This window comes from Siphateles boraxobius, unplaced genomic scaffold (genome assembly GCF_051911475.1).
Source record: "Siphateles boraxobius isolate OS27281-9 unplaced genomic scaffold, OSU_SipBor_1 25, whole genome shotgun sequence".
In the NCBI taxonomy this organism is placed as follows: Eukaryota; Metazoa; Chordata; class Actinopteri; order Cypriniformes; family Leuciscidae; genus Siphateles; species Siphateles boraxobius.
In genome coordinates, this window is record NW_027508866.1 from 8,858,514 (window position 1) to 8,874,292 (window position 15,779).

Consider the following 15,779-nt stretch of genomic DNA (forward strand, 5'->3'; position numbering starts at 1 on the left):
CACTGTATACATATGCGTGTGTATATGATGCATAATAAAACAAACATATGCGTGTGTATATGTATACAATTAATAGTGTATTTATATAATATAACAACAAGGATGCATTAAATTGATCAAAAGTGATAGTAAAATTAAAGATATTTATAATTTCTAATTGTGTTTATAATGCCTTTATAATGTATATCAAATATTTATATTTTTAAATGCTGTTCTGTAAAACTTTCTATTCATCAAAGAATCCTGAAATAAATAGGACTGTTTTCACAAAGATATATTAAGCAGCACAACTGTTTCAACACTGATAATTATAACAAAAAAGCAAAAAAGCAAAAAAAGCTTTATTGAGCAGCAAATCATCATATTAAAATAATTTCTGAAGGATCATGTGATTTCTAAAAGATCAGCTTTGCCATCACAGGAATAAATTACATTTTAAAATATATTAAAATAGAAAAGTTATTTTAAATTGTAAAAATATTTTACAATTGTATTACTGTTGTTGCTGTATTCAGGATCAAATAAATGCAGACTTGGTGAGCATAATAGACTTATTTTAAATACATTTAAAAAATCTTACCGATCCCAAACTTTTGAACAGTTCTGTATATATATATATATATATATATATATATATGGAAGTGTGTTGTTGACAGTTGATGTTTTTGCATATGTTACTATAACAATGGCCCGGTTTCACAGACAGGGTTTAGATTATGCCAGGATTAGGACAATTAAGTAGTTTTTATAAATGTTCCTTAGAAAAAAATATTACTGGTGGGAATCTTGAGACAAAACAATGGCACTGACATATTTTATTAACATTTATTGACATATTAAAACAGATCAGTTTTAAAACAGACTAACTTAAAGGTTGTATCAGCCTTGTCTATGAAACTGGAGCTATATAGTTAAGTTTTAGCAATTGACTTTTAGCGTTTCTACATGTGTCGGTTAGATTCTCTGGGCATGGACGGCCTGCAGCCTCTGTCCTCTGATTCCGCCACACTGGCGATGCAGCAAGCCATGCTGGGAGGAACCGACGACTCCATGGACGGCACAGAAGAGGACGACGAAGAAGAGGAGGAAGAAGAGGGAATCGATGAGGAGGAAGATGAAGAAGAGGATGAAGAAAGCGAGGGAGGCAGACAGATGGTTCGGAGAGATCTGGGCCTCAACCACAACGAAGGACTCGAATAAAGGATCAGATCGACGAAATTGACATAATTGGCTTAACTCTTACTCATCCCCATGGCAACACATCTCAACACTGCCTGAATGGTTTCCAGTGGACACTAAGTGAGTGCCATGGATCATCCAATCAGAATGAAGAGGAGGGGCCTGCTATGGACTTGATGAATAGCTAAAATTCATGTTAAAGTGAGGATTTGAGGGAGGACAGAACATTGTGCAAAGAACGTACAGTACATTGGGCCGTCAAGCAACCCGTCACGCTACTCTCATTCATATAATGCATTTAAGCCTTACTTTGTTCATTATGTCTCTTTGGTTCTCAGGTGTCTTAGCATGACATAATGTCTACCCTCTTACAGTCATATTGATAACCATGCAATGAGTGGATGTTTTAGGCATGTTTTTTTTTTTTTTTTAGATTTAACTAAATATTCAATCTTTGAAGTTTTAAAAAAAGAAACAAACAATCTAAATGCCTGACAGCACAATGTATGTACATTTGATAGTGATGCATTTTACCCGGACACTTCATATTTATATTTATTAACTGTCAAAAGGCAGTGGCAAAAGCAACAAGGATGCTGTCCGCTGGATTCACCGGCTGAGCGAAAAAAACATCAGCCTTGTTTAAGACAAACGCATGTTGAAAGACTCGGCGCAGAGTGCCAAGCATCTCTTCCACGCAAGGAACAAAACTCTCGTGCCCTTCTGAAACCGTATAGGACCTACAAATGAAGTTTACTGAAGAACACTGCAGGAAAAAAAAGACATATTTACAGGTGCGTATCACACCCTGAAACGCCCCTCTTTATTTTATGTGAAGGACGAAACAAAAAACTGTGAAGATATTTCTGAGCTTTTCAGCTAACTGTGTCTACAGATTTAATCACCTGTTTCTGATGTGATGTTTAGAAAAGACAGAGGATGTTTCTGAATGTTATTGCAGTTGGTCTTTGTGAAGTACATGTTTCTCATTATCCTTTTCTTGGTTTTTTTTTTTTTTATTGTTCTTCCAGAGCAAGTGATGATAGGGGAGCTTTTTAATTATTTGTTTGTATACATTGTTGTCATAATCTATTGTGTTTCAGTAGACCATTTTTGATAATTAAAAACTATGATTCTACTGGACCTGGGTGTCATTTTGCTACCGAATGTATTACTAGTACAAATAAATACACACAAATTATTGCTAAATTATAATATTCAACATTTTGTTGGGTTGTTATTGTGAACTAAAGCTAAACATATTAAAACATTTTGGTAACACTTTACAATAAGGAGACTTTTACAGCATTTATTGTTACATGAGCAAACAGAGAACAGCTGTATTTTTATTAACTAACGTTAGCAAAGAATAATAAATACTCTAACAGATGTATTGATATAGTTATTTTATGTTAGATAATACATTACCTAATGTTAATAAATAAGACCTTATTGTAAAGTGTTACCAACATTTTTGTTAACTGAAATAAAGTAAACTATACATATTAGACAAACTTTGACAAAAAGAAAATTATAAATGTTTCCTTGGCAAGTTGAATCACTTAAATTACTAACTGGAAATTTAAAAAAAAACTGGAAAAATAAATAAGTAGGATAGGCTATTTACAAATATTGATATCAAAAGCACATAAAATATTAAATAAAAATCTAATTGAAAATGTTAATAAAAACTATAATGCTGAATAAACAACGTAAATTTTTTATTTATTTTTTTACAAAAGATAAACAGTCCCACAGAAGGATTGTATTGTTTGGAAATATTTATTTCTAGAAATACTTATTGTTGTGTTTAATTTAAGCATCATAATGTTCATAAAATGTATTTTTGGTCTGTATTGGCTAGGAGTAACACAAAGATTTCAGCTTTAAGACCTCCTGTAAAGTTCCTCAAATCGCTAGGTTACTCTTGTCATCATTTTTGTAACCTAAATAACTATAACCTAAAAGGCAAAGTCAGGCTTTATAAAAAATTCTAGCTGCCAAAGAAACAAATACAAAGCTCAAATACAAATACAGCTCTTAAACACCTTCCATTCACGTTGATAACTCAGGGTTCCTGCACAGTTTATAAAGTCAAATTTAAGGCTTTTTAAGACCTTTTTAAGACCTGAAGAAATCAAAATTAATACCGTAAATTAGGGGTGTGCAATATTGAAAAAAAAATATCTCTATATTTTAAACGTTTTGTTGATAATAATTAGATGATATTTTACTGATTGTGTTTTTGTGCTGGTGCAATGGCTGGTTTAGGCCTGTTGTTGACAGCAGACTCACAAAGACATTCATATTTTTCATATTCTATGCAGTGGTCAGTTCACAGTAGTGACAGAAATGATTAATTAATGTGCAATATTTGCCACCTTAAATTGGTGTCCAGGGGTCCAGGGTATTTTCACCTATATATGGATATTTTTTCTAAACTTTAGAGTTATGCATCACCTTTTATGTCAAATACTAACATTCAAATTATTCAAATTAAATTATACAGTAATTATACTTATTTCTACAATAATACTTAATTACACAATAATTATACAGTACCACCGTTACCAGTCAAATTAAATCATTCAATCAAAATCCATCTTTGCAGTGCAGAGGTGACACAGAAGCAGCATCAGAAGTGGCATTAATATTTACACTCCATTTACAATTGCATAAATAAAGTTATGAGATAGTTTTTTTTAAAATCAATATTCAATATTTAAATATGAAATGATTTCTAATTTTAACGTTTTAATTAAAGGGTACTTTAAATATTAAACGAAAACCGCCAGTAGGCGGCAGCAAGTCACTGTCTTAATACCGTAAGCGAGTTGAAGGAGTCATTCATTCATTCAACCGATTTGTTCAAACGGCTGATTCATTCGGGAAAGAAACAAGTGATTGTTCATTGAATCGTTAAAATGACTCGTTCAAAACGTGGATTTCAGTCAAGATATCATCGCTGTCTGTTGCATTGAGACTCTGCTACGGTTTCATTTTGAAATTCTAGTCGGCGAAATAAAGGGAAAACAAACAATATTGACAATATGGTGTCTAAAAGTAACTCACAATGTTAATTTATTTTTAATTTAACTATTGTATAACATAAATATATCACACTTGTGCACAGGAAAACGGCACAGACGTTATTCTGCCGCGAATGTGATGCGCATTGTCACGTGAACAAGCAAATCCACAAAGATAGAATAATAAAAAATAATACTACGCTAATTAGACAGTTTTAATTTGGAAAACATTTAGATATGTCTAAGTCGAAGTGTCATCTAAAATTTAAGACCTTTCATAGGTAAAAATAAGACTTTATAAGACTTTTTATGGCCTTATGTTTTAAAAATCTAATTTAAGACTTTTTAAGGATCCGCGGGAACCCTGTAACTTGCTGGATTCTGTCATATGGAAGATTTTAATTCATGTAGCCATTTAAGGATGTTTACTCAGATTTCCAACTCCTCAATCTAAATCTTCACAATCACTGAAATCTTTGTTTCTAATAAGTTCCACTTAAAAGCTGTACATTGTGTTCAATTTAACGTTATTTGGCATGAATGGGTTAAACAGTCTTCCATTGAGCTCTCAACTTCGTGAAGGTCTGTATGCATCTGAAATAGCAGTGTTTGTGGCAGTCCAGTATATGCACTCTTGAGCATGGCTGCACAGGCAGGGCTGTTCAGGGCCGGGGAGTATTAATAACCCGGGAAATGACAGAGGCAAGAAAAGCCACATAGCCGGGTGCATTTGAAGTGGATTGGTGCCACTGGGCTGATGAGCATGTTAGAGAATTCAGTAGATCTGCAGGCCATCTCCACCCTCTCTCTCTCTGCGTTTGCACCAGCAGGCTCAAAAGGTACTCTCTAGCTCTTTTAATTACCCTGTAACCCAGCCCGGTACAGCCTCTCATTTTGCTCATACCTCCTCCAGTATTTAAGATCCACGCCAGCATCCCTCTCCTCTCCAGCCTCAGGACCGGTTTACTGCTGGATTGATCCGCACTACATTCCTCTACTGGACAAGAACTCATAAGGTACTGTAAGAACAAATGTACAAAAATAAGGGCTTTTCACACTTCATTTTTTTAACCCCAGGTCATTCTAATCTAAAGCATTAATACTGAGTTAGGAATTAATCAGGTTTCACACTGTACATTTAACAGGTTAATGTTCTTATTCGCATGTTATGTTTTTTTCCCACATTAAGTCGTGTCTGTAACATTGATTGAACGAATATGTGACGCTACCCTTTAACGTTCGTATTTGTAGTATTAGTTATTGTTTGCATATTCGAGACATCGGTGTCATACTCATTTGTGATAATACAGCACGTGACTTGTTTAAATAACTGCGTGTCTCGCTCTTGTTGCGCTTCCCAGCGGGCACCTTCATGTCAATTTGAAGTCAAATATTAGACAAGATTTGATCAAGATGCTGCAAAGCATATTATATTCCTGAAAGTACCATAACATTTTAGACAGAATAGACCTTTCGGGCCACAAACGTAAGAATACAACTCGCGCGTGACAGTTTTTGTGACTTCAAAGCTCTATTAGGCTACAACACGCTATTTCAACTTTGGTTTGTTTTTTTTTGTTGCTCCAGGGCACTTTTTTCATTTTCCAGGATTAAAAACGGCGCTTAAACTCAGTTAAAACGTGTTTAAAAAGTCGACAACCCTGGGTTGTGCGCGAACAGCCCAGTCTAATAATCATTAACACTTGCGTGTTAAAGTGGCAGTGCATCAAAGGTTTTGTTTAATAAGAACTTGATAGGTGCTAATTGAAGACATAATTACTGTTTTATGGAATAATTTCATGTAAGGCTTAATATGATACTTTATCATGCAAGTAAGGCTCATTGATTACATGTGTTGTTGTATCACATTTGCTATTAAACCACATCATCAAAGTCAAAGTGCTTCTTGATAAGTTAAGTTGTCCCTAATCCATTTATATTGATGCTAATGGACTTGTTTTGTGTCAATATGAATGAAAACACATGTGATCAAATTAAACCAAGAAATTGCTTACCAGAAATATCCTTTTGCTTTTTTGTTGTCGTCCACAGTTGGCAGGATGTCTATCGCCAACACGGCCGCCCAAGCGATGCTCTCTGATGCCCTGCTGCGGGACTGTAACGGGGACAGTCGCATTCGACACCTGGAGCTGGATTTGCCATTGGATAAAGTCATCAAGTTCATTTCAGTGGGCCTCCCACTCCTTTTGGTGTCCATGGCTTTTGCCAGAGAGATTTCAATCGGTTAGCAGCTCTTTTTCTCTCCCTAGTGTTCCGTGCGCAAATCACAGGACATCAGAGCGAAACTGGCACTGCAGTAATTTCCCAGACCCTTGAGTTAATTGACTGACCATTAGCTTGAGGGCTGGGTTGATGGAACTCTGGATGTAATTAGTGTTCATCTGAGGTGACAGCGCTATCTCCACTGCTCAGGAAGGGGAACTGTGGTGAAATATGACAATTAAGCATCTGCTAATGATTATTATCAATTTATATGACATTGCAAACCAACTGGAATTGCTTTCAGGGGAGATATCTTTAGTGACTTGAACGATATGGGTGCCAATTGCTGGCTGTAAATACCACCAACTTGAGCTTTCCTGCCAACAGTGCTTTGGAGAGAACTGTCTGTTTTGTGTAGGCAGTTGACTTTGAGGTTGCAATCAGTTCCTCTGGAGCTGGTCTGCAATCAGCTCACACAGATGTTAATTGGCATGAGGATGATTAAGAGAGACGTGTAGAGATGACAAGGGTCTGTAATTACAGTCAGTCTGCTCTTTCCCAGCTCTCTATTTCAGACTAACAAGAAGATATGCTAATTAAACTGAGACGTGCAAGGCAAGCAGACTGATTCTCTCTGACTCTGAACGTGGTCTGAAAACACTCAGGTTATTTGGTTAGGATACATCAACACAAACTTTACAGTGGAAAGAAAATTAAATCACATGCTAATGCTGGTTGCAAAAAAAAGAATGCAGGATATTTATATATATATATATATATATATATATATATATATATATATATATATATATATATATATATATATATACACACACACACACTACCAGTCAAACGTTTTGGATCGGCAACATTTTTAATGTTTAATGTTAATTTTTAATAAATGACATTTTAAAATATATTAAAATAGAAAACAGTTATTTTAAAAGGTCATACTATTTAACAATATTTCAAATTTTTTGTTGTTGTTGTTGTATTTTTAATCAAATAAATGCAGCCTTGGGGAGCAGAAGAGACTTCTTTTAAAAACATTAAAAATCTTACCGATCCAAACCGGCGGTGTATACATAAATAGATTAAGATTGAAACTTTTGGGAAACTCAGATGTCTATTAATATCTCTCCTGGTTTGAAGGACTTGGGATCATATAATTTGCAGAGATGTTCTGTGGAGCTCAGTTATCCATAATAGCCGTGGCCCGTGGGTGTGGGGCATGTTGTGTTCAGTCAGTAAATTGGAGGTTGACTGTAGGTTTTGGAGAGTGACACAGATGTTTAAGCGGTCCATATAAAGTAGGGCTTGGCCTCCTCTCAGCAGCTGGGTCACACCCTCTCGCCCGGGCAGCAAAACTCCCCGCAGAAGGGTGTTTCCTGGCAGCCTCGGTGGTTTCACCATCTGTGTCTCTGGACAAGATCTAGCATTATTACAGACATGCCACCCAGCTCTTGCCCAGCCTCTCCACTTACACAGCAACAAGTGATGCTAGAACGCTGTCATTTATATCTCAGCATGTTCATTTCTCTGTTTCCTCTCCCAGGCCCACAGATTAGCTGCTTTCCTCCCAACAACTTCACAGTAAAGCAGGCAGCATATGTGGATACGTACTGCTGGGACTCTCTCATGCACCATGAGTTTGACACAGATGGGAACTTTGAAGAACGTTCACTGTGGGTACATAAAGTGAGTAAAAACATTCATAAAGTACATCACAAATGAGACCTCTTTAATATCTTTGTACATCACAAATGAGACCCACAAATATCTTGGTTGTTTTTTTTCTAGACATCATATAACATTCAGAGCAAATAGAAACATTTTCTCAAGTCTCTTGCTTTTTCTCCTGAACAAGAGACAAGTGATTTTATATGGAGTTACAGAAGATATCTCACTGTCTCAAACTAAGCACTGATTTTCCAAAATGTAGTTTATAGATCTGATATGTACTTTGTCAACAATTTTATTTTGTCTAAAATCTAAGACAAATCTGAGATAATTTATTTTGTAGGCCTAATAAATAAGTGCATTATTTTTATTAAATAATTAAATAAAATGCATAAGTACAATAAGGAAATAAATATTAATATTACAAATAAATTAATAGATGACAGACAGACAGATAGATAGATAGATAGATAGATAGATAGATAGATAGATAGATAGATAGATAGATAGATAGATACTACTGTACTCAATTGTTCTCTTGCTTGTGCAGATGTTTCCGTACTCCTTATTGGTCATGTCCATGATGATGTACCTGCCAGCTGTGATCTGGCGGTATCTAGCCGTGCCCAGTCTGACCTCTGACCTGTTTTTCATCATCGACGAACTGGACAAGTCTTACAACCGCTCTGTCCGCCTGGCCCAGAGCATCCTGGACCTAAAAGAACAATCAGAAAACCCACTGCAGTTTCAGGCTGAGCTTGAGAGGTATATGCACTATTTTTTTAGTGCACATTTGTTTTGCTGTTGTTGTTTCCAAACATTAAACAAAAATCGTTTTTTTTAGAGCCAAGCGCAAGCGGTACTTTGAGTACCCCCTGCTGGAGAGATACATGCAGTGCAAGCATGGCTCCTACTTCCTGGTCAGCATGCTCTTCCTGCGAGGCTTCCTGCTCCTGACCTTCATGTCCGCCTCGTGCCTGTACCTAATCTACTTCCACCTCTCCGCTTTTCTGCAAGACGAATTCAGTTGCTACGTGCGCACCGGCCTCCTCCGTGACCAGCCCTGGGTGCCTGAGCTAGTTCAGTGTAAAATGACTGGCCTACTTGTGTTCCAGGTCATTAGCGTAGCTAACGGTGCCGTGTATGTGCTGCTAGCTCCTATTGTTCTCTTTAGCCTGCTGCGTTTGTTCTGCTGGGACACAACCTTCCTCTCACTTTACGAGGTGCTGCCCGGATTGGGGCTCATGAGCGGTCAGAAACTTGGCTGCCCACTGAACGATCTCAACGTGCTGCTCCTCTTTCTACGTGCCAACGTAGCGCAGCTGCAATCGTACGGCCGCCTGAGGGCTGTGTGCTCCCTCGCTCCTCCTCGGTTAAAGGGGTCTAAGGGCGGGCTGACAGGGGAGCAGGCGGAAGAGGTGGCGGAGGCCCGAGAGGAGCTCGAGGAGGAGATGAGAGAGGCCAGAGAGGAGGGAAAGCTCAATCTTGTAGACATCATGACTGTGCTGGGAGCAGCCAGAGGAAACGCAGTGAACTGTCCCGAGCAGCGCCCTCTTGTGGAGCAAGACATGACGCTTGGTACAGTCACTCTCATCTATATACTTAAACGCATCGTGCTCGTTGCCATTTTCGTGGCTGTCATATGGGACGTTCAGAAATTCATCAAAGTGACATAAATATGCTATATAGGATATTGGACACCGAGCATTTGGGTCTACTGTGTCTACAAACATCATTATATTTTGTGTGAAACACAATGTGCCATTTCTTGAAAAAATATAGCATTTTAATATGAGTCTGTTTCTCACCGCATATTGTGTGTTGGTTTATTAAGTAATCTGGCTAATTTTAACCTATTTTACAGTATTCAACAAAATTTGATTTAAAATCAGTGAAAAAAAGTCCTTCTGGGCCCAATACATACCACTTTCTTGAAAGTCTATTACAAAAATTGTACTTATGAAACAATTTTATTAGTTCTAAAGGAGGCTTTAATGAAAAACAAAGGTTTTAGCATCCGCATTGTGCACTTTATTTTAGACAAAAGATGTTTCGCACTTAACATCCCAACATTGATGCCCCTAACAGCACTCTCTGTCTCTTTACAGAGCCTAACCACCAGGGGTACCATGAGTTGAAGGAGACTACAACATGTTGTTTTGCCTAAAGCACCAGCTATGGACTGAACCAGCACTGTCATACTCTAGAGACCCCTGTAGAACAGCTAAACCTCTCAGATCAGATAAAGATGAAGATAGTGCAAGAACATCCAATAGCTACAACTCCTCTTTTATAGTCCATTATTATAATCCCTATGGATCTCTTACACAAATCACCTCAGGAATAAAAACCCAAAGTCTGTATTGACAATTTGAAAAGCCTCCAATTGCTAGCCTTCATAAACTTGATTTTTATATCTTTATTTATTCTTTTCATTCTGATTATCTGATGTGAGTGGATTCTACTCTTCTTTGAAAACTGGATTCTTTACTTGAACTTTGGTTTTCTTTTGTAAGAAGGCGAAATAAAAATTGTTTATATTTGTGTTTTCTTTGTTAATTTCTACATTATACACATACACAGATGTATAGACTAACATTCAAAAGTTCGATTTTTATTCAGCAGGGAGTTTTTTTTTTCATGGTTTACACTAAAAAATTGCACTGCTGGTTATCAACTGAAAATGCAGCGTTCCCATTACAAAAATATATTACATTAAAAAAATATTAAAATAGAAAACAGTTCTTCTATATTGTAATAATATTTCACAATATTGCTGTTTTAAAAAACAGTAATATAAACATTTTTAAAAATCTTACCGACCACCAAACTTTTAAATGGTAGCATATATTCTAGAATAATTATCTTTCATAAAATTAAGTAAGACATCAAGAACTACAAGCTGAACATATTGTAAGTGTTTTTACCGGCAGAATAGTACAGCTTATCCTGTTCCTTAGAGAGAAATATCACCACCTCCTATGAGAATTAATGTGTCCCATAATTGCCAGACTTTCTGAAGTTTCTGTTCCCATGAGAGCTATCAGTGGACCGTGGCTCCGTATCTTATGTTTTAAAGATGCTACTTTCCCCCTTCTTCAGTGTGAAGTTTTACAGTATCTACTTAAACTTTTATACATCCAAGCACTGGAAATGATGGCCTGACATATTGGGAGCACTAAAATAAAACTGCAGTACATCCATTTACATGACGATAAGTTTGCGAGATATTCCAGTCAAGATTTTGGAGATATAGGACAACAGCATTTTTTTTTTTAGAACAATATTGATAGCAAATCACTATTATACAGCATTTTATAATAAGGCTGGGGCTAGTTGTCAAAAAAAAAAAAAAAACTTTTTAGTTCAAAACCCATTTTTGTGAACTCTTTCTTCCACACTAAAATTCCAGTATGATATTTTTGCTACAGCTCCGGAGTAAACATTAAAGCCACACTGATACACATTCAGACAGGAGTATAAAATAAAGGCTTTGTTCTCAGGAAGAGGGAATTGTAAAAAAATGTCAGGTTGGGGTAAGTTATCACACTTATAGAAATATATAGACATTGACCTCACAAAAATAGCCCTAAATTTACTATCAACGGCCTCTTCCTGTTTTTGCTGTGGCTCATTGAAAGTCTGTTTGGAGAGATGCTACCTTGTTCCCATGCCCAGTCCATCTGCTGCCCTCTCTGCGTGAGATCCATTTGCTCAGCACCAATGTTTGATCTCAAAGACACTTTATTCTCACAGTATGGCCACAGACAGAACCCGAGGAGGGCAATAGGCAAAACAGTCTGGATCTTATTGAGCAAGTGAAAATTAGATGCTGGTCATTTAAATCTAATAAACAATTTCAACTCAACCATGAAAGGGGGTCACAGCTGCTCATATTTCCCTCACACTCAGTAGCATAAACATGAGCTACGCACATCATGTTTACGACTTACACGATATGCTATTTTTGCAGTATCATATACTCGTACAACAATTTGAGGACTTGTTATTTAGGTACCGATGGAGAGGAGGGGTCACTCGAGTAACACCCATCAATAGCATCTTTTGTGACTCAAGCCAGTTTGCCCTGAGATGAGGGTTGAGTTAATGAGCCTGCTATAAGCCAAGAGAAACACGATTAGTTTGATGGAGTACTGAAGCAGAGATCTGCCCAGAGGATTTCATAATGGTCTTCTCACAGGTGAGGACGAAACTGCAAATAGTAAATCAGCTCTAGAGAAGAGAAGCCTGGAAAGGTGCAGAAATACAAAAACACCAACTGGAGAAAGCCATTATGCTGTAGCCTTTATGCTACAAGTCCACTCATTAATATGAAACAGATAAGACAGGAAAGCATAAAGACCTTGATTCATCAGACCTTGATAATTGATGTGTAGGCTATATTATGTAGGCCTATTTTAAGAGAAAACTCACCTAGCAATGTCACCCAGTAAAAGTAAAAACCATTTCGACTATGTCCACATGAGGGCAGAATTTAGTTATATATCAAATGAAGATTACCGGTTTCAAGACAGAGCTTATACATGGATTTCTCGGCGACGTCATCACTGCTTGCGCACGCAGCCAGGGGGCAAAAGACCCGCGGTCTTCGTACCGGAGTAAAGGGTTTCTGATGGCAGATACATTTTGATAGACGTACCCTGCCATGCATTTGCAGTTAGCCGTAAGGATGTAACCAAGGCCCTTATGGACATACAGCCAGGCATCATAAGGCTTGGCTTTAATGCCTTGCCTTAGACTAGGGAGCACATCTGACCTCAACACGCAAAAATCCGGTAGCCTACAGCATCAAAGTATTTGACGAGCTGCACATGACCACATAGCACTTAGTTATATGCATCAAGGGATTTGTACGCTCTAATCATTTCTCTTGTATACACACTTGGTGTCTGAAATAGACAATTATATATATTTATATATATATATATCAGGCCATACAATTGCTGGCCACTTCTTGTCATCCACAATCCAAAGATCGTCAGGTATTGCGTAGGGATCCGGCAAGATCTCACCATTGCTGAGAGTAAGTTTTTTAATATAATCGCCACGGTCGGAGGTAGCCTACTAAGGCTTCCCACATAATCCATCGTCAAATCTTTTACAGTAAAGTAACGTTATATGTGTGCAGTCATGATATGTTGCAGGTAACGTAAACAAGGTTAACTTAGGATATAAAAGCAAATTCGGGCTCTAGAGCCTATTACATTACTAACTTAAGCCCTATTCGCACGGGATAACCGAAGCCTGTGATTTTACTCAAATTTACCGACTTATCTCCCGGATATGACGTCAATAGGCTATTGCTTGGAAATTTATTTTCGCTCTATGTCTAGCTGTATGATATATTATGACATAAACAGAATAAAGTTCCATACCGCATGTCATTCATCTCCATCTAATCATTCTTTTTGTTTTTGCTCTTCTGATTATTTTCAGCTTTCACTTTCTTCAAATTGTGTAGTTGCGTACAGCGATATGACCCGGCACCCAAAATACTATCAAAACACTCCAAACCAGCCTCCATTCTTCCCGAAAGATGGATAAAAAGGCGCACATGAAACAAAAACCTTAAAAAAAAGATGTACGATCCGGCCAAATCACAGAGATGCCGATTCGCACGGGACTAATATTATCACAGGACCTCGGTGTTCGGCGAAATATAGTAGGTAATTTGCGGGGGAATTTCTACTTTACAAATTACAGACATGGCCGATTCGCACGGGATAAAGATCTCAGACATCTCAGACAATACTTATCACGTGCGAATAGAGCTTTAGTCTAACATGTCCGGATTTTGATTCGTAAACAGTTGGACGTTTTACATAATGTTATATTAATACGAAACACAAACAAACAGATCCAACTCTGACATTGCAGTTTATTATTGAGTCAACAAGAAATTACAAACAATGCGAAATCTACGTTAATTACAATGTTCTTTTACAGAACAAGGCATAACAGATAGCGGTTTTTTGCCCCCTGGATGCGCGCGCATCCGGTATTGTTTGCCCGTGTATAGAGAAGAAATAGCTTATGGAGAATATAGGCTAATGATTGCTTAGACATGAACAAAATTGATTGCGTTAACAATCATTGAATATGCATATCATCATTATCTGAAAACTATACTTTTTAAACATTGTTATATAATAATTAAAGTAAGTGCAAATTGTAGGAGCACGTGACTAATTGCTTCACAACGTAAAGGTGATGATACACAGGACAACTTTTTGAGCAATGTTGCTGGGCAATGTTGCCGTCAACGGGCAACAGGTGAGACAAAGGGCCCACGGCCAATCTAAAGGATCCAGAAGGAAATGTATTGCCCATTTTCAATGGGAAAGTGCCCAAGCAAATATCGCTCTGCAAGATTGCCCAGCAACATTGCTCAAAAAGTTGCCCTGTGTATCATCACTGTAGAAGAACGTTCCATTACATTCAAGATGATAATTTGGATGTGTGTATGTTTTATTCCATTTAAATAATAACTGAATTAAAACAATATTTTTTTATTTTATTTTTTACATCTTTTATTGTTTTGGGAAAATTCCACATACTGTATGCTACACAAGAAAAGATTGTCAAATTCTATGTATTTCTTCATGAGAAGGACTAGCACGCCTGTTTGGAGAACAGTATACTTGAAAAAGAAGATTTGTAATATTTTTCATGACTATTTTTGATTGATGAATGGTTATGTACAATGCATTTTACATTTGTATATTGTTGTATATTTTGTCCTATTCCAATCGCAGTTCTGAACACTAGTTTTGACCCATAGAGGGCGCTGCTCGCGTCACAAGCTTCAAGTCGTCTTATAATTCGTCTGCTCTGAAAATGGCTTGTTTGCTCCATAGTTTGCACTTGTTTTGTTATCGAAAGGCCAGTGATGGTCTGCAGGTGCACAGTCGTGGAGTCGTTATGGGCTTCGGGCTTCAAGGTAAGACAACGTGTGCGTGCCTGAAGACACTTTTTTAGAAAATTCATCTGTTTTTAACTTGACTTAAAAACGAAAAAAGGAAAATGAGAGAATATGTTAAGTAAATTGTACATTAAGTAAACTGTATAAACTTTATTTAGTGTATTAAAAATGTTTATTATCGATATTTTATTCATAATATCACGGATGTGAACACGGATATTGGATACATACGTCACAGAGCAAGAAAGACTAGGCCTGTCCATAGACTGTAAAAAAAGGGCCTGCCTTCTGTGTGAGTTTGGGTTGATACTTTGCGTTTGTGGTTCATCCACTGGTAGAAGAGGAGGGTGTTTTAGGAAAACTGCTGGAAAGAAAAGCACAATCCTTATTTATGTAGCCTAGGCCTACTAAAAACATAAAAACGTAGAACATATTATAATTGAACGTAGGCTACACTAACCAGGGTTAGGTTCTTCTACATCAGTGTTATCAACAAAATGATATAATAACGTGTTTTCACCAATATGTTCTGGATCAACATTTTTGATGATCCTGGAAGAACATTCCAATCAACCAATCAGATTTAGGGTACAAGTAAACCGTTCATGTCAAGTGTAGGCTTTAAACCAGGGTTATGTGCTTCTACATTAGTGTTAACAACAAAATATGTTGATCAAGGAACATGTTCACCTACTCCACAAATAAGGTCCACACTGAATGAGTGA

General features: G+C 37.0%; 2 protein-coding genes across 3 annotated transcripts in view; both read left to right on the top strand.

Annotated features, from left to right (window-relative positions):
- The window catches only part of pknox2 (pbx/knotted 1 homeobox 2), an 80,128-nt gene extending 77,806 nt beyond the window's left edge, over positions 1-2,322 (top strand). Inside the window, exon 12 of the mRNA XM_077242392.1 lies at positions 959-2,322. Within this exon, the coding sequence (XP_077098507.1) occupies positions 959-1,200 (242 nt within the window). The 3' untranslated portion in view covers positions 1,201-2,322. The remainder of the gene's footprint in view (positions 1-958) is intronic.
- A 2,679-nt stretch (positions 2,323-5,001) lies between these two features.
- LOC143749837 (pannexin-3-like) lies at positions 5,002-10,657 on the top strand. 2 transcript variants are annotated; one of them, XM_077242397.1, is made up of 6 exons: positions 5,006-5,224; positions 6,261-6,452; positions 7,987-8,129; positions 8,662-8,876; positions 8,956-9,689; positions 10,220-10,657. In XM_077242397.1, exons 2-6 carry the CDS (start codon positions 6,269-6,271, stop codon positions 10,276-10,278), a joined length of 1,335 nt encoding a protein of 444 aa, XP_077098512.1. In that variant the 5' UTR covers positions 5,006-5,224; positions 6,261-6,268; the 3' UTR covers positions 10,279-10,657. The 2 variants fall into 2 exon arrangements, with proteins under 2 accessions (XP_077098511.1, XP_077098512.1); XM_077242396.1 differs by lacking the exon at positions 10,220-10,657 and having other exon boundaries at positions 5,002-5,224; positions 8,956-9,850.
- Positions 10,658-15,779: the final 5,122 nt, after the last annotated feature.

Coding starts and splice junctions, on each gene's coding strand:
- LOC143749837 (XM_077242396.1), top strand. CDS start 6,269: ATGTCTATCGCCAACACGGCCGCCCAAGCGATGCTCTCTGATGCCCTG. Junction 6,453..7,986: donor TGCCAGAGAGATTTCAATCG/GTTAGCAGCTCT, acceptor TTCCTCTCCCAG/GCCCACAGATTAGCTGCTTT. Junction 8,130..8,661: donor GTTCACTGTGGGTACATAAA/GTGAGTAAAAAC, acceptor TTGCTTGTGCAG/ATGTTTCCGTACTCCTTATT.